Here is a 20,510-nt window from a genome sequence, read left to right as displayed (position 1 = left end):
ACATCCACATCCACAGGTACACACAGACATTTACAGAGCCAGACACAAAGGTAACGTACCTGGCCCCACCTACTGGGGACCTGCGACCGGGATCGAGAGGGCTGGGCTCCTCCCCCAGGGAGTGGCTATCTTTGTTGAGGAGGTGGAGTCTGTTGGCGAGGTCCAAGCCCGATTCGGCCCTGCCGCTCAGCTCCAGTGCCGAGGCGGACCCTTGACCGCCAAGCGCGGCGGGCCGGCCTTCCTCCTCGCCACCCCCCCACAACTTGGAGCGGCGCTGGAAGAGGTAGCGCGGCTGGCGAGCAGCGGCCGGGCAGGCGGGCGAGGACGGAAGCAGCTCGCTGTCGGACGACTGCTTGAGCAGGGGGTCCCTGAGGGCCGAGCGGCCGCGGCCAATGGGCGAGCGGAGGCGGGGTTTGAGGGCAGAGGAGGGGTGGCCTGCTGGCGGCGAAGAGGGGGATGGCGGGGCCGGGGGAGAGGCCAAGGTGATGGAAGGTGGCAGTGAGCCGTCACGAGGCTCCTCATCGTCCTCGCCCGTGTCGCCCTCGCCCACTCGCCGCGGGGTCGCGGCGAGGGGGGACACAAGGGCGGAAAAACCAGGGGGCGGCGTCACCAGACCGATCCGGCGGAGCTCCTCCCTCGTCTCCTCATCACTGGATGACAACAACGCAGGCGGTAGGGTGACCGTATAGGCCCCACCCTCTTCCTCTGAGCTCCCAATGGTCAGGCTTCTACGTCTGTCAATCATAGCCGAGTGGCTCTCATTGGCCAGGTTGGCCAGCGGGACGGGTCTCCAGCGCTCGGGGGACGGCCCCGCGGGCGACGTTACTCCGCCCTCCGCTTCGGGACGCTCCACCTGTCCGTCAGGGAAGAGAGGCGGAGTTATGCGCTTGTGGCGCAGCTCCGGGCTGCTCTGAGGGGTGGTGCGCTTGCTCCGCTGCTCAGGGCTGGTCTGCGGGGTGGTGCGCTTGGAGCGGGGCTCAGGGCTGCTCTGCGGGGTGGGGATCGGGGTGCGCTTATGCCGGCCCTCCGGGCTGGCCGCCGGGGTGGGGATGGGGGTGGTGGAGGCCGAGGCGTGTTTGGGTCGCGGTTCGGGGCTCGGCGTGCGGGCAGTAAGAGCTCGTTCGCGTGCGGCCAGAGCCAGGGCGAGTGGAGACGAAGGATCTGAGGAGGGGGACAAATGTTGGACCGTGCTACAGCGACAATCAACATCATAACTCTTAAGGCGGGGATTAAAAAAATCAATATTGAATCGACTTTCCTTTTATATAGATGAATAAAAACATAAATTGATTATTTTAACCTCTTTTTTTTCCTCATAAACAAACAACAAAATAGAATTCTAAAGGCCTATTTTTTTTTGTATTTTACTGTTTTCTTGAAATGTACTGTTTACGTGAATTTATTGTCTTACATTTATGAAAGACCTGACTTATTGCACTTTATGACAATTCACAACTCTTTTAATTTACATTTACGATCATTGAATTAGAATTATGAAAACATTTTAATCTCAACCATGTTGATGTCAATCAACACTGTAACACTTAACACTTAAGTGTGTAACACTTAAAGAGATACTTGACTCATTGAGTCATTTTTAGCAGTAAAAAGTTAATATTTTGTCTACAGTTAATATGATTAGAGATAGACCGATATGCTTTTTTCAGGGCCGATACCGATTCCGATTATCGGTAGTCAAGGAGGCAGATAACCGATATTTGAAGCCGATATTCATTTGCAGTAAAAGTTAAAATGTTGGCACCAAATTTTTGAATAATGCAAACCCTAACCGTTCTTTACAATGGATTCTCACACTACACTTTTCATTTTACATCCTTCTATCTGCAATAAGACGTTGGTGGCGGGGGGAGTTAAATGTGGGGGCCAATGTGACATTACCTTTTATAGCATTTGGGATACTTGTAGTTTTATTCTATAAATGTTATATTTTTATATTTTGAAGTAATAGGAGGAACCCTGTCATTCAAAATGTGCATCAGCTGTGGCATTACTTATTACTACAGCAAAAATAAATAAAAAAATTCCATGAGAAAAACTATTCATCCCTGAACACCATACAGTTCTTGTAGACCTTATTATGATTATTGTTATTGTTACCATATAGACAGTTTTGATAAGCTGAGGATCTTAAATCGAGAACAGCAATATCATGCTACTCCTCTCTACAAGAGAACTGTCAAAAGACACTTCATCATGTAGTTTACTGCCACTTAGGATGCCCCAATCAACGCAGAAAAAGGTAGAGTAAAATAACTTGGTTATAATAATAGTAAGAATAACTTGGTTAAACAGACATTGTTGCGGTGGACCGCTGCCAGTTTCTGCTGTTTAATGTGTTTTACACTTATAGACACGTGTGTGTATATGGGCACACTATTCTCTCACTACTGTTCTGTACTGTATCACTTAATGGCACAGATGTACTTGTCTAAGTAATAACTGGGCTGCAACATTGCTAATTCACATTAACAAGCACTATCTTAGCTGTCCACATGAATAGTTACTAACACACGAGAAAGTTATACAACACACCAAACATGAGCTCATCATTCAAAGTATGATGCACGTAACGAAATTACATCACTGAACATTAATTGCAGCCGTGTACGGCCGTAGATGTTACATATTAGTGGCATCCATTGAGAGGATAATGTCCCAACTGACGGCAGACATGACGTGAAAAGAGAGACAAAACGAGCAAATAAGCACACTATACTTTAGTGCACTTCTCTACTAATGCCAAACATACGGAAGAGAACACGTTCGTGTAGTTAAACGGTGTTTGAGACACTTAATTTGTTACGGAGCGGACTTTAACGAGGTGCACAACGAGCTGTCAATCAAATCGACGTCGAAGCTTAAGGCACACAATGGCAAACCAGTGCGACAAATAAACACAATATAAAGTAACTAAACGCTATTTAGTGTCACTGTGGCATCTCACTGCATAATAACCGCTATGCAACAAGTAGTGGACGTGACCCAGAATGCAATGTGTGCGTCACGAGAGGTAAATATAATGACGTTACTCTACTCTTAACATGGAACTAGACAATATAATAATGACAACTGTTAATATTTGGAACCTTTCTAACAAACATTATTTACTTAATTAAGTGAAAATGTGTGTGATTCCCTCCCCGAGTAGTTCAAGTAGCGAATTAGCTACTGGGTGTTAGCCTACATGCTAAGCTGAACACACCACTGTTAGCTAGCGGGGATTCAATGCAAGGCAATGCAGCTCCATTCATATAGTGCATTTAATACACAACATAATTCAATGCATGGTGAAACGATCGGCGGAGTCTCTTCTCTTTTAACTTACCTTCGAAGCATGTGTCTGTCGCATTGTGTCCGTGGGTGCGTGTGTGACCGGCTACTGTGATACAGGCATACACTACTGATTGGTTCTGGCTCTTGCACGGCTAACCAATCAAATGCTGCTATGGGCGTTACATTGCTGGAGTTGGACTCCATAACAGACAGAGACGCTCTGGGCTGCATTCGAAGCGAAAAGACGGAGTTTTAAATGGATCGCTCATATCGGCCGTCAGATTAATAAAACAGACCGATACCGATATGTACCAATATGTCAAATATCGGCCCCGATTATCGGCCCGACCGATTATCGGTCTATCTCTAAATATGATTGAACTTCATTATTTTTCATGTATAATTAGTACCTTTAAAACGTAATTTTTCTACTTGCTGTCGACTGATGATGACATCACCTGTGCTGAGGAAGTAGGTAACGACCAATCGTGGCTCAGTTTACTGATCAAACCCAGAAAACAGGTGAGCCATGATTAGCCGCTACCTAAAAAATAATGAAGTTATCAAATTAATTCTGGACAAAATATTAACTTTTCACTGCTGAAAATTGTTGAAAGAGTCAAGTATACCTTTAAGTGATTATAGCACGTGTTACTTTCATTAATAAATAAATAATTTAACCAGTTACTGCCTTGGCAAAATTGAAATTGGAATAATGTTTGTGGAGTTTTTTTTTATTTTATTTTTTATCATGTCCTTATTTATAAATAATTGATTGATGTTCTATAATTAATCAATATCTAAGTGAATAGAATCAAATCAGAATATTTTTAAAATCGAATCAATTGAGGACATTTGAATCGATATCCAGCACTAATAATAACTCTTACCCAGAGGTTTGCCGGTAAGCGGGTGGAGGAAGGTGTGCGGGGTAGGTGAGGGTGAAAGGACAGGCGCGGGAGGTGGAAGCTCGCCCAGGTCGTCCATGGAGTGACTCTGAGTCAGGAGAGGCGGCGCCTGGTTGTCGGAAACGGCACCCTCTACGGATAGGAAGAGGGAGGAGCGGCGGCCATGGACGCGTGCGCGCTCCGACAGAACCTGCTGCTGGTAGAGCTCTGCCCTGCTGGGGCTGCCTGGAGCACTCGCATCCGACTTTGCATCTGGGTCTTTAAGGCCTGCATGCAAGATGGAGGAGACTACAACTTGAGACGAGAACTTTCTCTCTTTAATCATGATTAATTTGTTAATAATTGAAATCACTATGAGAACAATCATTTGTTTTTGGTACAAAAAAAGAAAATGCTTAAACATGTAAAAAATATGAAGAGAAATAAATTTCTTAGAAACACTGTAATTATGCAAGTTGCTTTTGGGTCAAACAAGATTTATTAAATTAAGTCATGTTAAAATAAAAAAAAGTGCTAAAAAAAAAAAAGTGCAAATATATAAATTTACTCAACTCAAAATTAGACTTAACCTTATAACGCCAAACATATATTAAATACAAGACAATTTGAGCTCTCTATTTCATGAGTATAATAGTTTTCTCCCATTAAAACCCTGACGTATATGATGTGACACGTGCATTGCACGGATTATGCATAAGAGGGCAGTATCACCCAGCTTATGGCTTTTCCAGCAACCTTGCGACACCTAATACTAATAGTGGGAAATGTTCTTTCTGATTTTTGGAAATACTAATAAGTTTAATATGTCCGTTTATTATTACATTTTTAACAGTTATAAATGTAGGAATTCAAAGCATTGTGACAGGATGCATCAAATATGACACAAATCAAAAGTCATATGTGGAAGTTTTTGTTTGTTCAAAAGGACCAATAAATTCTCTATCTACAAAGAATCAGAATTTTCTCTCACATATTTCATGGTTAATAACCTTATTTTTCTTTACGTTCATGCTAATTTTGTAATTGTGGAGTGTAATAATTGAAATTGTAATTGATTTTCGATTAATTGCACAGCCCTACCTTCCCTCAAGGCAACAAACTTCATCTCAGGACAAAAACATTACTACAAGCTCTTCTTGAGAACCAAGCATTCTCTCAATGAGGCTGCAGACCACACCTACCTTGCTCCTCCACAGGAAGTTGTTTGAGCAGAGGTGACTTCCTCCTCTGCGGTTTGGCCGGAGGGGCCTGCTGTCCCACGTTGGCGTACGGATTTTCGATAGGTCGTCCTCGGCGGCGTGACAGCGGCGAGTGTCCGAGGGCGGCGGTGTGGAGAGACAGCGTGGAGGTGTGCGAGGAGGACATGTGCATGGCGGCGGCATGCATCTCCGTCGGCAACTGAGGCGGCGTATCCTGCAGGATGATCATGGAGCGCGCCTTCCGCTGACGCTCGGCGTGGCTTCTGGACGGCGTGTCCGAGAGCTCCTGCAGCCTGGGCTCGGCGCCCGGTTTGAAGCTGGACCGGGTCAGGCCCTCCCCTCTGGCGGGGGGAGGTGGGGGGAGGAAGGAGGGGGGAGGCCCTGAGTCCAGGAGGAAGAGCGGGGATGGAGGCGGGGGCGGCGCCGTCTGGGGAGGCGGCGGGATGAAGCTGTCGGTCAGAGAGGAGCTGCGAGGAAAGCGACTCTCGTGGATCAGGGCAGAGATGCGGTCGTCCTCGGGGGTGCCTGCATGGTATCCATGGCGATGTGTCAGCATTTGAGATACTAAATGGACTTTCACTTGCATTGCGCTTTTTCCACCTACAAGACGCTTCACATGGTATCCTCATTCACGTATACGACCCAGCATCACAAGCAACTGTAGGTTTAGTATCTTGTTCAAGGACACTTTGACTTGGTCCCGAGGGCTGGGGATCGAACCCACAACCTCTCGGTTGGGAGATGACAACTCTCCCACTTGAGCCTTGCTGCCAATCAAGGAGCCACTTGTGGAAAATAGACTTTTTATGACCGCAGTTTTTAAATTGCCTCGGATAACTAAACAACTGATTCACTCTAAGTTATCTGACTTTCTGATGTGATTATGATGCAACAGTGTGATGAATTGATTTAATTGACATTTTTCTTGAGATGAACCTTATGTTGAAACGAGGCACTTTTCGACCATTATCTTGGGATTACCGGTAGTACCCTCTCTCTTGGGACTATTTATTCCCCTTTGGGACTGGAATCTTCTCGTGAAGACTCACCAAAACTTTTGGTTCTGGACATTCCTCGGGGCAGCGCCATGGTGCTCTTCTCCGGGCCAGAGGGCGGGACCAGACCCTGACGCTCAAACAATGACTACACGCACACACACACACACACACACACACACACAATAAAGTGTTACTAACACTTAGGTTTGTATTTGATCAGATTTCCTCCAGGGGGCGACTAATGAAGCTTACATTAATCTCGGCCTGAGTGATTCTCCGGCTGGTGGGCCTCTGCTTTACCGTGGCCGCCCTGAAGTCATCTGAAGGCCGGGAGCGCAGAACCACCTCCTGTGTGTTCCCCGCCAACATGTCATCTAGTTTCTCTGCAGGTTGGAGTTTCATAAGAACAATGATTTATTTCATTCTGTTTTCGTATTCTGATGTGAACTGCTGGCATTAGCAACAGGGCTGCATGCAGAGAGAACCTCATTTACAAAAGCAGAGTGAATGTTGACTGCTTAACGACTTTTTCCGAATACATCAGCGACAATTTTTTTCCAAAAAGCCACTTTAATTCCCGCTAAGAAACCTGAGCGGAATCATTTTATTCCATCACACGCACACGAGAAGCACTTTGACCAACACTCAGCATGAACACAACAGCACACAACGTGACCTGATGATCACATGACTCACCAAAGCGCCTCCTCCTGGCTGCACACAGGGAAAGAGTCAACAATTCCTCTTACATATTTACTGTGTGTGCTTGTGTGTGCGTGTGCTTGTGTGTTTTACCTATCTCCTCCAGGTCAGCCGTCATGGACTTGGATCGAAGAGTCAACGAGGTACTAGGGGCTCGCTTGGGAGGTGGAGGGGCTATGAGAGGAACACCAATCAGATGCCAGCAACTTATTAAAATTTAGTAATACAGTCAATCCTCGTGGACTTGTGTCCTTATCTGTCCGAGGATGCTTGTGATCTTGTGTCCTAGCAAGGGTTGATTTTCTGAATTAGTAAAGGCAAACCTTTTTTTCTGATCAGGTTGGTGTCGGACTTGCGGGAAACGGACACAACCTTCATGAGCAGGCGGCTGCCGCCCTGCCGGATGAGCGCCACCACCTGGCGATGGCCGACCTTCACCACGTCCGCGCCGTTCACCTGCACACACCAGTATAATATGAAACCTGACGTGCTGAGAGATTAAAAAATGTGCGTTCACATTAGGGTTATAGTTTTGGAATTCTCATTTTAGTTAGTATTGATTTGGTTCTGACTTTATTATTGTTTTAATTAGTTTTTAGCGTGGTTCTGTTAGTTTTTATTAATTTTAGTTATTAAAAAAGTGCTTAGCTTTAGTTTGAGTTAGTTTCAGTTAGTTTAAAGAGAGTGTATCGCTTGTGCGCAATATTTACCATGGTAAAATGAAAAAACCAACACAGTTCAGCTGAGTTAAATGAAGAAGCAGGCGAGCTGAGCCATTGGAGCGAAAAGTCAAGCGGGAAAAACTGTCGCGTATGAGGGACTTCATCTGATTGGCTGCTTCTAGATGATGTCAGTTCTCTGTGGCGCACATTAAAACGTCCTTATTCGAGTTAATATAAAAATAAATCTACTTAAAACACATTTTAAAATCATCCCCAAAGGCTCATGTATTAAATTAATTCCCAAAGACTGAAACGAAGGACATTTTCGCTATAATTACTTTTAATTAGTTTCGGTTAGTTTTCGGTTTTCTAAGAAAGCATTTTTGTTTTAATTTTATTTTGTTAACGAATTTTGTTTTATTTTTTTTAATTCTATTTTTTTCATTAGTTTTCATTAACTAAAACATTTGTTGCTTTGTTACATCTAAAAAAAGTTACAAAAATAAAGTTTAAAATTAAATGACCTTGGTTCACATACTGTATTATGGTTATTTGCACATTTTCGATCAGATAAATAAATTAGGCAAACCTCGATGAGGAAGTCTCCAGTACGTAGACCGGCTCTCCAGGCTACGCCGCCCTGGTCCACAGATTCCAGGTACTGCAGGGCAGGGAACGCCGGAGTGGGGGCGAACTCCTCAATAGGGGTCTCGGCTTGCGATGACACAAAACGGGATTCTTTATGACTGGAGCGCCCCACCGAGCATTACATGACCAAAAGTCCCTAATCCCAATCCCACATCTTTCCCAGTCATCTACCTTTTGCTCCTCGTAGGACGAAGCCAAATCCTTCGCTCTCTCTCTTCTGCAGCACGGCCATCTTCTCCTCGATGACGTAGTCACTGACGACGATGCGATCGAGTTGTTAGCAACGATTCAACAATAAAAGTGTCCATTAGCGAGGTTGGCGATTCACCTGTATGATGTGTAATTGTCGTACGAGCCCACCGTGTAATGCCTGAAGAGTCTCTTGGTGCGGTCCTCCCTCGTCTCTGAAACACATTCTCAATTCATTTTATTTACTGCAAACAGCCAATAAAAATGCACGCAGTCCAAAAAACCCCCCAAAAAAACCCGAAAAAACACCTGGGTGCAGTCTTGAATAGGGCCAAATATCTCTCAATATTTCCGCACACACTTTGCGTTATTCCTGTCTGCTTGACAATCGCACCATATTTTTGCGGTTCAATAAAAAATAATTAACTTCAGTATACTGCGCAGCCTCAAAACCCAATACAGGGTCAAAGTTTTTCCTATTGCAGCACCGACTGAAATTATTTTGTGATCATCCACTTTAGTTATATTCAGACGAGCCTTGACATTTGAAGCCTCATTTTACCATTTTAAATTATTGAACATGGAAAAAAACATGAAAAAAAAAAGTTAATTCATTAATGATCGTGTTTACATACATGTTTTGATTAAAGGGACATTCTTCCAACTTCCAAGATGAAACACTTATTTTCTTATTAGTGTTATTACACGTAAGTAAATACAAAAATACTGGTTTCATTATCATTTGCCTGTCAAAAATCAATTCTAATAGGAAATGGGATTTTTGTGAGAACTAAAAAAAAATAATAATAATTCAAGATTCCATGTCATGTCACATGTTCAAAATATGTTTACCCAGTCTGGGGTCGTACTGTCTCATCTGAACTTCTTCAACGCAGTCGGCAGGAAACCAGCCTGTTCTTCCTTTCACGTTTCCTTCCCAGAATCCACCTTCGCCGATGGACAGAACTGGAGATGCACAACACATGGATACAAAATAAGCATTATGAGGGGTCTTCCCTGGACTCCAAAAGTTTGCTGGTCTAGTGACCTTTCACCCTCTCGCCACGATGCAGCTGTATCTCTCCGGATCCTTGGGGTACGTGGGACCGTGTGGCGATGAAGGTGCGCCCCGGCACGGCGCTGTACAGCCTTTTTTTCCTCAACTGCGGAGTGAGGGGGGGTGATGACGGGGGGCTGGTCTCCACGTGACCCCCACCGCCACTTGGGCTGAAGAGAACATGTATAGTATGTGCGTTTCTGGTATATTTGGTTTTGTAGATTTCTTTTTTAAAAAGTGACTGTGCATGTAAAATTTAAAATATTTAAACGTTTTCATCTATATAATAAATTTCTGCCTCATTTTCATTCCATTACTTATAGAATTAATTTAAATTACTTACTTACTTTGCTAATACTGTACACCTATTCTGTCATTTGCAACAAATGAATTTAATCAATTACTTTAATAAAGTAAATAAATACAAAAAAAAAGAAAGAAAAGAAATTCATGCATGTAAAATGTTGATATGTTTAATTAATTTATTTATAAAACAAGCAATTTCTCATATTTTTCATCCTGTCATTAAAAAAAGTTAATAATTGTAAAAAATGTTTTCAAATATTCATTGATTTTAATTGCGGCCATTTTGTGGTCCACACGCGCACTCACCTGAGGCGGCGCGTGTGTCGTCGTAGCGAGTGCGTGTGCGTGTCAAGGTGCGTTTCCAAGCTTTGCAGTGACGGTCCAGGGGAGGAGGCGGGGCTTTCCAGGGCGTTGTCGCTGACGGAGCGAATCAGAGAGCGTGGTGACGACAGGCCGTTTCCTGCCGGGGACCTGATGGTTCCCAGGCGGCGCCGCTTGGTGTAAGATGGAGATTCTCGGAAGGGAACTGCTTGCGCAAACACACGCACATGCACCCACACACACACACACACACGCACGCACCCCCCCCCCACCCCCACACACACACACACACACCCCAAGCGCCTCAGCACTATGAATCTATCGCTAAGATATAATAATAATATAGTGATGTGTGCTACTCACCAACATCAGAACTTTTGTGGATCTTGATGATTTCGGCCAAATCGAAGTTCCCGGCAATGATGGCGACCTACGCAGACACCCATCTTTGTTACTCATACACTGTTCAAAGTTTAAGGTCAATTACAAATTTTCTTTAAAAAAGAAAAAAAAAGGAAAAAAAAAACACTAGGTAGTACAAATAAGGAGAGCTGCAGAAAAATTAACTGCTCTTTGCAGAGGATAAAGAATACATGCCTGAGATTATTGTTATATAGTCACAGTATCCGAAAGTACCACTGTAGTGTATGAAATGAAGAGTGGCGGTTGCAGTTGTGACCTGAAAGGCAGTCTGGTTGTTGTAGTTCTTGATGTCCTTGTTGGCTCCTCGGAACAGCAAGACTCTAGCGCAACTGTCCTGCAGGGGTAGCAAAAAACAATCATGACCAGTACTTCTCAAACTTTTTACACCAACACCTCCCAAAAAAAACAAACAAGTGGTTATAAAATGTGAAAATAATCCTAGTTGTGAATGTCCCTTTCACTGACAATGACGAGAAAATCGATTCTGATTGTGCAATGTGATGAAAATTCACTAGAGGGCGCCCTCGTAGCAGACTCTTGATGTGCCGTCTTCTTACCTGGTTGTAAAGAGCGCAGAGGTGCAGCGCGGTGTTTCCCGACGCATTCTGGGAGCTCATGTCAGCCCCGTAGAACAGCAGGTGCTCCAAGTGCTGCACGTTTCCATGACGACACGCCTGAACACGCACACATGTGATTACAAAATGTGTACATATAACTGTAGCTGTGATTTGAGTGACTGATTGAGCCCGCGTGTGCGTGCGAGTGAGTGTTTGTCACCTGGTGGATTTCCTGCCATCCGTTCTCATCAGTCATGCCTGTAACCATGACAACCACAAACCTTTTATCAGTCCAGCGTCCTTTCACAAGCAATGAAACGACAAAAGTAGTGCTTTGCTATTATCCTGTGACCTGAAACCATGATTTGAAATGCCAACTACAAACCCTAACCAATTCTAGAAACCTTACTTTTAGGCCTAATAATGGCTAGACACTATAAGAGTTTTGAGGAAAGCTTTGGGAATGTTACAAAGTGTAAGGACATTTTGAGTACCTAGTGTGGCGTGGTCCTGCAATAGCAGCTCACAGCAGTAGGGGGCGCCACCCACCATGGCGGAGTGATAGAGGGGAGTCAGCCCCCTGCTGTCCTTGTAGTCCGGAGACGCTCCCAAGTCCAGCAGGGTCTGAAAAGTAGTGGAAGCGAATCACGGAGGAGGTGAGGGCGGGAGGCCACCGGTGGTGCTATTTCCCAGCGCTCTTACGGTGAGAGCAGCGCTGTTGCGACACATGACGGCCCGATGCAAAGCTGTGATTCCGTCCCTGGTGCGGAAATCCAAGTGAGCACCGGCACTGCGAAGAACTTTGATGAGCTCACAGCTCTCCTCCAACTGCACCGCCAGCGTCAGAGGACACTCTGTGTCGGGGGAGGGGGTGGGTGTGGGGGGTTTGGTTATGGAGCAGATTCAAACGCTTTTGTCCACTTGACATTTTGCTAACAAGAAACAAACATAGCAGGGCATTTAATTTTCTATTTGGTAAACATAAATAAATAAATGTTTTAAAAATGTTTTTTAAAAATCACATTTTTTACATAAAAATCTCATTTTGAAATCACATTTTTAAAGCAATTTATTAAAAAGTTTTAAATAATTAACTCTTCCAATAATTTTTAATACATTTTAAATCAAAGAACCAGTTTTTAAATGTTATTACGTATATAATTATTTTAAGATCTTATAATAATAAATAAAATCTTTTTTATTTACAATTTTAAAGCATTTCAAATCTTTTTAAAAATATAATTAAAAAAAACATTTCAATCAAATTCCTTTTAAAAATGAAATTTAAACTAAGATCATATTGTATTATTATATATTATTAATATTTAGTCCATTTGTTTAAATAGTTGCAAAACTCTTTATTAAAAATCATTTTTTAAAGAAATCCTTAAATTACATATTTTTAAATAATTTATCAAAACAAAATAAAATAAAAAGACATGTTTTTACATAAAATACTTTTTTTTTTTTTAAATACTTGTTGTTGTTTTTTGGCAGTTTCCATAATTCAAAGTGCGTCCTCACTGACGTGCATTTCTTCCAATCAACATGGCTACAAACAGAGCAACAAGTTTACAAAGCGATTTGGTGGCTTTATTTAGCGGCTTTTCCAACCACTTGTGTTTTCAAAAAAGTGATTCGTGTGAGGAATCATTTTCACAGTTTGACAAGAAAGGAGCCAGAGGGGAAAGGCGATCACAAGACATGGCGCCCATTTATAAGTTGCATAAGCAGCCATTTTTCCATATACTGGAAACTGTTTCCCTGCGATATGTGTAACATTTCGTAATATTTTGAAATAAGGTTTACACACCACCGCTGTCCGAGTCGTGGAAGTTGGGATCGAGGCCTTTTTCCAGCCATTTGGAAACCTTCTCCACGTTCTTCTGGTGGACATGTTCCATGAATCGCTTCAGGTTGGCCTGAGATGGACGAAGAAGTCGGTCAGCACAGCTTTTCACTCGTCTGTTGTCGTATTGTGGAATTCTTTGCCTACTTTGGTGTGCAGCTTGGCCAGCTGCTTGTCGTCTACGTAACTCTGGGTGTAAATTCTGCGTTTGTAACGAAACTGGAAGACAACATCGGAAAGTTAATGCACGGAAAAAATAGAGTTTTAGTGCAGTGTTCGACATCACTCACTAATTCACTCGATTTGTATATAGTTCACTCGGTAAGATGAAAACCAAATCTCGATTTGTTTTTGGAATCTCTCCTCCGTTACATACTAAAAAACAAAAGTACTCATTTGCCACATCTTCAACTATTTTGAAATGAGTTGAGGAGCTTCATACAGACAAAAACACGAGATTCTACGAGCGTACATTCTGCTATATTAGATTACATTACAATACATTCTGCTTGAATGGTTTCTTCTTGAGCAGACTCCACTAGACTACATTCTACTAGATTGTATTTGACTGAATGATTTGACTTGAGTGATTTCTAATTCAATTGGCTGAAAACCGCCTATTCTCTGGTTTGGAAATCAGGCCATAGCCTTGTCTAATAGAAAAAAAAAAAAGTGTTTTGCTGCAGTTTTGTGGAAATTCATCAATTATTCGCGGAGTTCGCCGATCCCCCACAAATAGTTGGGCTTCACTGTAGTGGGTAGAGAATGATTGTGAACACAAGCCTGGCTTTACTGAAATTGTCATGCGAAAAAGCACACCTCGAGGTATGGAATGGGCGTGATGGGTGGGAGAGGGTACTCTTTCAAAAGTCGCTCCTCGTCCAGAAACTTGCCAGCTCGGCCGTTGAACGCCGGCTGGAAGAGACCATAGTTCAAAACATCCGACAGAGACTGAGTCAAGGTGACCAGAACCCTCTGCTTACTGGTCCAAACGGGTAACTCTGGGTCCAGCCGCAAACACTTCTGAGAGAGCCACAGACGCACACATGGACATATTTGAAGCCACACTTGCGCACTTTGGCCTTGCCGCGATTTCCTCCGCGTCCTCCGGCCGGCCGATGGACGGACGGACAGAAGCGTGCTAGCTAGCGTGTGTGTTACCGTCTGCTGCAGGTCCGGGATGCCGATGCGGACCACGATGCTGTTTCCAGAGGGAGGGTCATCCACGTCGTCGTCCCGGGCGACGGTAGAGCCTGTCGGGTTGCCGTTAGTAACCGCCTGTTGGCGTGGGCGATCATGTTTGGTGTCAGCAGCCGGACTCAGAGGCATGTGGCTGCAAGGCAGGAAGTTGCTAGCAGTCAAATAAATGACAGGTAAGAAATGCTCATTCGCTGGCGCCCATGTCACTCACGCCTTTTCAAGCCACACAAATACAAAGTCAAAAATAACATCAATGACTAATTTCAGATTTATCACTTTATGTTTTTCTGTCTCATTTTTTTTTTTTTTTTTAATGCATACACTAGGAAAAAAAAGTTCAGGATATTGGGCTTTGGTAGGTAAAATTTTAGGATGAACCTAAAATGCACTTTAACTTTTACAGGTGAACTTAATTTGAGACACTCGAGGTGTTGATTGTTTCAGTCATGTTGCTCGCCATCATCTGGCCGGCGCCTTCTGCTAATAAAGGCTGTGGAATGTTACATCACTTCCTGTTTTTCAACTCTGAGAAAACTGCACACGCACACACAAATGAATTCCAAGAAGAATTCAAGGACCGATCGTGTCCAAGGAATGATTTCTCCCTGCCAACAAGTTGGCCATGTGACATGCTCACAAGTTGCGTTTACACGTCTGTCAATCCGGCCAAGAGCAAATCAAAGTATGAGTACAGTACCATCTACTCCCTGTTAGTGTGACTCTACTTCCTGTTAATGAAGACGAGCAGTCACTTGATGAAGCCCCAAATTGAACGGCCGCTCGCATCCCGGTGAGCCGGCGAGGGCACGAGTGGCGTGTTGTCATGGCAACTGGAATAGCAGGGAATCCTGTGCTAACCTCACTGTGTCACTCTCCGTGTGTGCGTGTTCGACATGCTCGCTGTTGCTATGGCAACGCAGCTGAACAAATTTTCGCAGTTTGCCGTGTGAAAACTACATCCTACCTGCTGACTCGCGCTCTTTTTCCGTCCGCCTCTGACACATCTGGGACAGCGTCAAATGGCGGCCGGGTGCCAGTCGCCATGGCGAGATGTTTGCGGAGGGATTTGGGGTAGCGAAGCTGGCAGCTGCTCCTCCAGACAACGTGGCGTTCACTTCTGAGAAGCGAAGCGGGCCGGCGGGACTCATTGGGGCCCTCATGAGTCGTATCTTGGGGCTCCATAAAATCATGTGTGATAAATTACTAGTTATGTTATGTCAGCTAATGGGAAAAAAATGCATATGGTTATTGCCAATAAAACAAAGATAATGAACCTATTATTTTATTTTTAGTTTTTTTCAAGCGCAAAAGTTCTTTTTTTTAACTACAGTATATGCAAAAAAGTACTATTTTTCAAGAAAAGTTTTTTTTTTAAGAATATAGTCTCTTTTTTTTTTCCCCAAGGGAAAAAAAAAGTATATTTTTTCCAAGGACCATATAACATTCTATTTATCTAGAGCAAATGGTGTACTAATTTGGATTGTTTTTTTGTTTGTTTTTTTTGCAAGAACATGATTATTTTTTTCAAGAAAAAAAATCTTATTTTTTTTAAGAACTAAAACATTTTTTTTAGGCTAAAATTATATTTTAATAGAAATTTATTGAAAATTAAGTTTTATTTTTTGAGAACTAAAAGAGCATTTATTTTATTGTTGTTATTTAAGTATTCTGTGAAAATGTTATTTTTCCATAAAAAGGTCTTTTTTCAAGAATAAAATTCTATTTTTAAATATCTAAAAGCATATAATTTTCAGAACAAAATCCTAATTTTGAGACAAGGTGTAATTTTGGTGAAAACAGTCATCCTTTTTAAATAATAAAGGCAGCTTTTTAAATGTTGTCATAACACTGTTATAACTTTGTTATAACAACTTTTGAATTCTTATTTCATTTAAGGGGACAGGTGGTGGTTCTGTTTAATTAATCGGCATCAGGATTATGATGGGGATGCTCAGAAAAATTTCTCCTCTGAACCCCAGAAAGTTTTCGGATCTCTGCTTTTAGCAGACAGGAAGCGAAGAAGAAGCCCCTCTCCAGGTGCAAATGGTTTATTTTGGGCTGGTGACAACACTTGACTCAGACTGTTGAATAAGTGATGACGAGCCAGGCGGCCGACTTTCCCGCATTGTCTTGTACAAGGCTGACGCTCCTCAAGTGAATAATCACCAGCAGCCGAAAGAGTGTTCAGTGGAAAACACTCCACTCCGCTCTCTTCTACAATTGTATGATGTCATCACTCTACCAGAACAACAAGCAGACTAATGTGGTTACTTGCCATCCCTGCACTTGTACACCACAAATTCAACTTTGGGGTATGGACTCAGCAAGTCACAAGAAAGTCTAAGTTTCCATTAACCAGAATGTTGATGGAAATGGAAATGAACCTCCTCAACTGAGTTCCTTGGAACCAAGATGCTACAAGATGGTGGCAAGGCACTACTTTTGTCTACTTAACATTACTTCAACACGCCTCCTTGGCAGCAAGACGCCACAAGATGGTGGCAGAGCAAATCTGTCGCCTAAATGAAAGATTATATCAACATTCAACAAGATTGCTCAAGATGGCGGCAAAGCCATACTTTTGTTGACATGAAGCTCCTCAACAATGTTCCTTGGGGCCTGGATGCCTCGAGACGGGGCCAAAGTTATACTTTTGTGTAAATAAAGCTCCTCAACTCAATTCCAAGTCAAAGTCAAAGTCAAGTCGAGTCTTTCAAGTCCTAAAATTAAGTCCGCATGGAGCCAGCGCTGATATTGATCCCGTGTGTTGCGTTGCGTTGGATGAAGCCTCCTACCTATTGGCAGCACTCCCATCAAACTTTTCCAAAGCGCGATGTGATCCCAAGCCTGACGGCGTTACTGCTTCAGGCTTTCGAATTTCTTCTGATCTGGTCAACTCGGAGGGGGTAGCTCGGCGGTCTGGAGGTCCGGGATGGCGGCGGGGAGACCTTCAGACGGTATTGTGGAAGCTGGTCGGCCCATCCTGTGGAGGGGGAGGAAAAACGAGAGGAAGATGGGGGGCGGGCGCCAGGATGTGGAGAAGGGGAGGGTTGGTGAGAGGAGAAAAACAAAAGCGGCAGGTTGGTGGAGGCCACACGGAGACAACATGACTACAATCTCTTTTGGAAGCCATTTTGAGACACATACCGTCATATTGTTTAGAGCAGCATTTTGATGCTAACTTGGTAGCTAAATGCTAACTTGAGATGAGCTAAATGTCACAAAAGAAATGGAAGCAGCTACGCTTTTAGCACACAACAATTGTGATGAAGAATTTTGATACTCTAGCGACGCACATCAACAAGTGGACATGTCAAAAGCAAAATCTCCACTTTCCGCAAAGATCACAACTACTTCCTGTGACTCACACTTCCTGTTTCCTGTCTGTGCGGGCGAAGGAACGGATGCGAGGAAGGAAGAGGTGAGAAGCTGGACGACTCTGATAACACGCACACGCAACCACACGCATATGAGACACTTCATGGATACGTTTTGTGATATTAATATTAGATCCAGATCTGATCCACTTTCACAACCCGGTGCGATCACATATCATTTGTGTTCCAGCACACACACACACACACACACACACACACATATATATATATATATATATATATATATATATATATATATATATATATATATATGTATGTATATAAGTGCAATTTTAAGATGTGGAGCCCTGAGATCCAGATCTGATCCGAATTCACATGTGGATTTCTTTACATACGTGTTTTGTTTACGTGTGTGTGGTGGCCAACACAAACATGGAGGTCACGTCAGTGACATTAACATTGGACTTCAAGTAAAAATATTAGAAGATAAAACATGACATCTAGATCCAGTTCTGATCCACTTTCGCATCCGGATGTTGTCACATATTTTAAGTGTGAGTGGTAGGCGCACAAACACACACATCTAAGTCACTTGATATATAGAAATTTTGTGACATTTCTAAAGTTGAACTTCAAGTCAAACTTTAAAGATGCAGAACCTTGCAATCCAGATGCGGATCCAGATTTGATTAGCTTGTGGTCACATATCCGTGTGTGTGCTGGAAATGTAGCTCCCCTTGCCCATTACCATGGCAACCAATGGCAGGAGCTGATAAGAACCCCCCCCCTCTCTCAAACTCTCTCTCTCTCTCGCCCTCTCTCTCTCTCTCTCTCTCTCTCTCCCACACACACACACACACACACACACACTTGTCAAGTTTCTCACATCGCTAGCAGCAGAAGATTGGAGGCTTGTTCTTCTCGCAAAAACCCGGTGGACATAAGACATTAAATTGTCTCTGAAGACTCACACGTTACCATGACAACCACGTAGTGTGCCAAGGAGAGACACTTCCTGCTTGAAGTGGTCTTTTTTTCCCATCCTAGCATGAGCAGCAGATCAGCTCTTAGATAGACCACGGCCTACACACTCACTGCTGCACTTACATAACACACACACGCACGCATGCGCACGCACACACACACACGCACGCACACGCACTAGATGATGAGGGGATGCTGGAGAAAAGTATGAAAAAAAGTGAGGGCAAATAAGACAAGGTGGATAGAAAGCAGAATAGAATTTAAGCATGTGAGCAAGGAGAGGAAGCATGAGGAGGAGGTGAGGAAACGATCAAGGGCAGGTGAGGAAGGAAAGGAGTGAAAGCATATGAAGATGGGAGGAAAAATTAAGTCAAGAGAAGGATGAGGAAGAAGAGCAGGAGGTAAGGAGAGGAGTCAAGAAAAAGCAAGGAGATGAGGAGGAGGTGAGGTAACTATAAAAGGAGAATAAGAGTCAAAGGACCAAGGAGGTGATAACGGAAAGGAATCAGGAGTTGAAGGAATAGGAAATGAGGTGATGAAGGAGGAGGAGGTGAAGGAGAGGAGCCAAGAGAACAAAAGGAGGTGCGGAAGGAAGGGAGGCAGTGAGGAAATGAGGAGGTGAAGAAAGGAGGTAAGTAGAAGATGAGTCAAGGGAGTGAGGCTGTGAGGAAAGCAGAGGAGTGGAGAAAATGAGGGTGTGATCAAAAAGAGAAGGAGTCAGAAGGAGGACAGAGGACAGGAGGAGTTGATGAAACAGGGTGAGGAAGGACAGGAGGTGAGGAAATTAGAGAAGGAGAAGAGACGTTAAGGGAGTAAGGGGTGATAAAGGAGGAGTCATCAAGAGAAAGGAGGAGGTGAGGAACGATGGAAGGAGCCACGGAATCAAAGAGGTGAGAAAAGGAGAGGAGTGTAGGAAACAAGGAAAGAGGACTAACCCTGGAAAATAGAAATGAGGAGGTTCAGAAAGTATAGGAGGTGATAGAAGGTGCAGAGGAGTCAAGGGATGTAACAAATGGACAAATGAATATAGGGAGTGGAGGGGAGAAAAGAAGAAGCGTAGGAAATGAGGTGACTAAGGAGACAAGGAGTCAAGGAGTCAAGGAAATGAGAGGGAAGAAGGATCGTAGGAAATTAAGTGAGGAAAGGGAGGTGAGGAAAGGAGAGGAGTCAAGAAGAAAGAGGAGGAAAGAAGGAAGAAGAGAGTGGTCAAGTAAAGAGGAGAGGAGAGGAGAGAAGAAGAGGGGAGAGGAGAGGAGGAATGTAGGAAACAAGATGGTCGGAAAGGACAGAAGTCGAGGAAGCCCCAGGATTCAAACGGAGGCCTCCAAAGCAGCAGGGGGCAGCACAGTGACATAAAAAATGTCACTTCACCAAAGTTGAGCTTAAGAAACTTCAAAGTGATCCTTCAAGAAGCTCCTCAGTTCACACCAATCTTACCTTATACCATCTTATCCTAAGTTAAATGCTGACAAGTGTTCAACTAGAACGATGACAGGCCACGCCCACCAGAGCACATGACGGAAGGAGACAAGTGAAGGAGGCCAGGAAATGGGAAAAAAAAAGAAAAAAGTTGCACATGAAGTCACAGCTGTCATGATGCTGACATGATCACACACGCACGCACACATGTGCAGGGACTCACCCAGCAGAGCAGCGACTTGTTCTCCATCCTGATGACTGATGGGAAAAAGATGAGGAGGAGGAGGATGGAGGAAGAGGAGGATGGAGGAAGAGGAGGAGGAGTATCTGGAGACGAGAAGATGAAGAGGAGAGAGGAAGAAGCAGGACGAGTGAAAGGCTGGTCGCTTCAGCCCACGCACGCACATGCGCGCGCACGCACACACACACACAGCCACACACGTGAGCATGCGCACG

At 43.8% G+C, this 20,510-nt stretch overlaps 1 protein-coding gene across 2 annotated transcripts in view; it reads right to left on the bottom strand.

Annotated features, from left to right (window-relative positions):
* Positions 1-20,510, bottom strand: part of shank3b (SH3 and multiple ankyrin repeat domains 3b) — a 24,981-nt gene extending 4,471 nt beyond the window's left edge. Inside the window, exons 1-27 of one of the 2 annotated variants that reach the window (XM_077500808.1) lie at positions 20,278-20,510; positions 17,109-17,296; positions 15,278-15,489; positions 14,275-14,446; positions 13,933-14,136; positions 13,261-13,332; positions 13,078-13,186; positions 11,967-12,118; positions 11,759-11,888; positions 11,485-11,522; positions 11,265-11,381; positions 10,964-11,041; positions 10,648-10,714; positions 10,270-10,489; positions 9,649-9,827; positions 9,453-9,566; positions 8,740-8,815; positions 8,583-8,665; positions 8,353-8,477; positions 7,425-7,557; positions 7,195-7,275; positions 7,096-7,113; positions 6,652-6,782; positions 6,451-6,544; positions 5,384-5,926; positions 4,185-4,469; positions 60-1,161 (exon numbers count right to left, since the gene is read on the bottom strand). In XM_077500808.1, the coding sequence (XP_077356934.1) occupies positions 60-1,161; positions 4,185-4,469; positions 5,384-5,926; positions 6,451-6,544; positions 6,652-6,782; positions 7,096-7,113; positions 7,195-7,275; positions 7,425-7,557; positions 8,353-8,477; positions 8,583-8,665; positions 8,740-8,815; positions 9,453-9,566; positions 9,649-9,827; positions 10,270-10,489; positions 10,648-10,714; positions 10,964-11,041; positions 11,265-11,381; positions 11,485-11,522; positions 11,759-11,888; positions 11,967-12,118; positions 13,078-13,186; positions 13,261-13,332; positions 13,933-14,136; positions 14,275-14,446; positions 15,278-15,357 (4,403 nt within the window). In that variant the 5' untranslated portion in view covers positions 15,358-15,489; positions 17,109-17,296; positions 20,278-20,510. Of the gene's footprint in view, positions 1-59; positions 1,162-4,184; positions 4,470-5,383; positions 5,927-6,450; positions 6,545-6,651; positions 6,783-7,095; positions 7,114-7,194; positions 7,276-7,424; positions 7,558-8,352; positions 8,478-8,582; positions 8,666-8,739; positions 8,816-9,452; positions 9,567-9,648; positions 9,828-10,269; positions 10,490-10,647; positions 10,715-10,963; positions 11,042-11,264; positions 11,382-11,484; positions 11,523-11,758; positions 11,889-11,966; positions 12,119-13,077; positions 13,187-13,260; positions 13,333-13,932; positions 14,447-15,277; positions 15,490-17,108; positions 17,297-20,277 lie in introns of both variants that reach the window. The other variant, XM_077500810.1, reaches the window with a different exon arrangement.

This window comes from Festucalex cinctus, chromosome 16 (genome assembly GCF_051991245.1).
Source record: "Festucalex cinctus isolate MCC-2025b chromosome 16, RoL_Fcin_1.0, whole genome shotgun sequence".
Classification (NCBI taxonomy): domain Eukaryota; kingdom Metazoa; phylum Chordata; class Actinopteri; order Syngnathiformes; family Syngnathidae; genus Festucalex; species Festucalex cinctus.
This window is presented reverse-complemented; position numbering and strand designations above follow the sequence as displayed.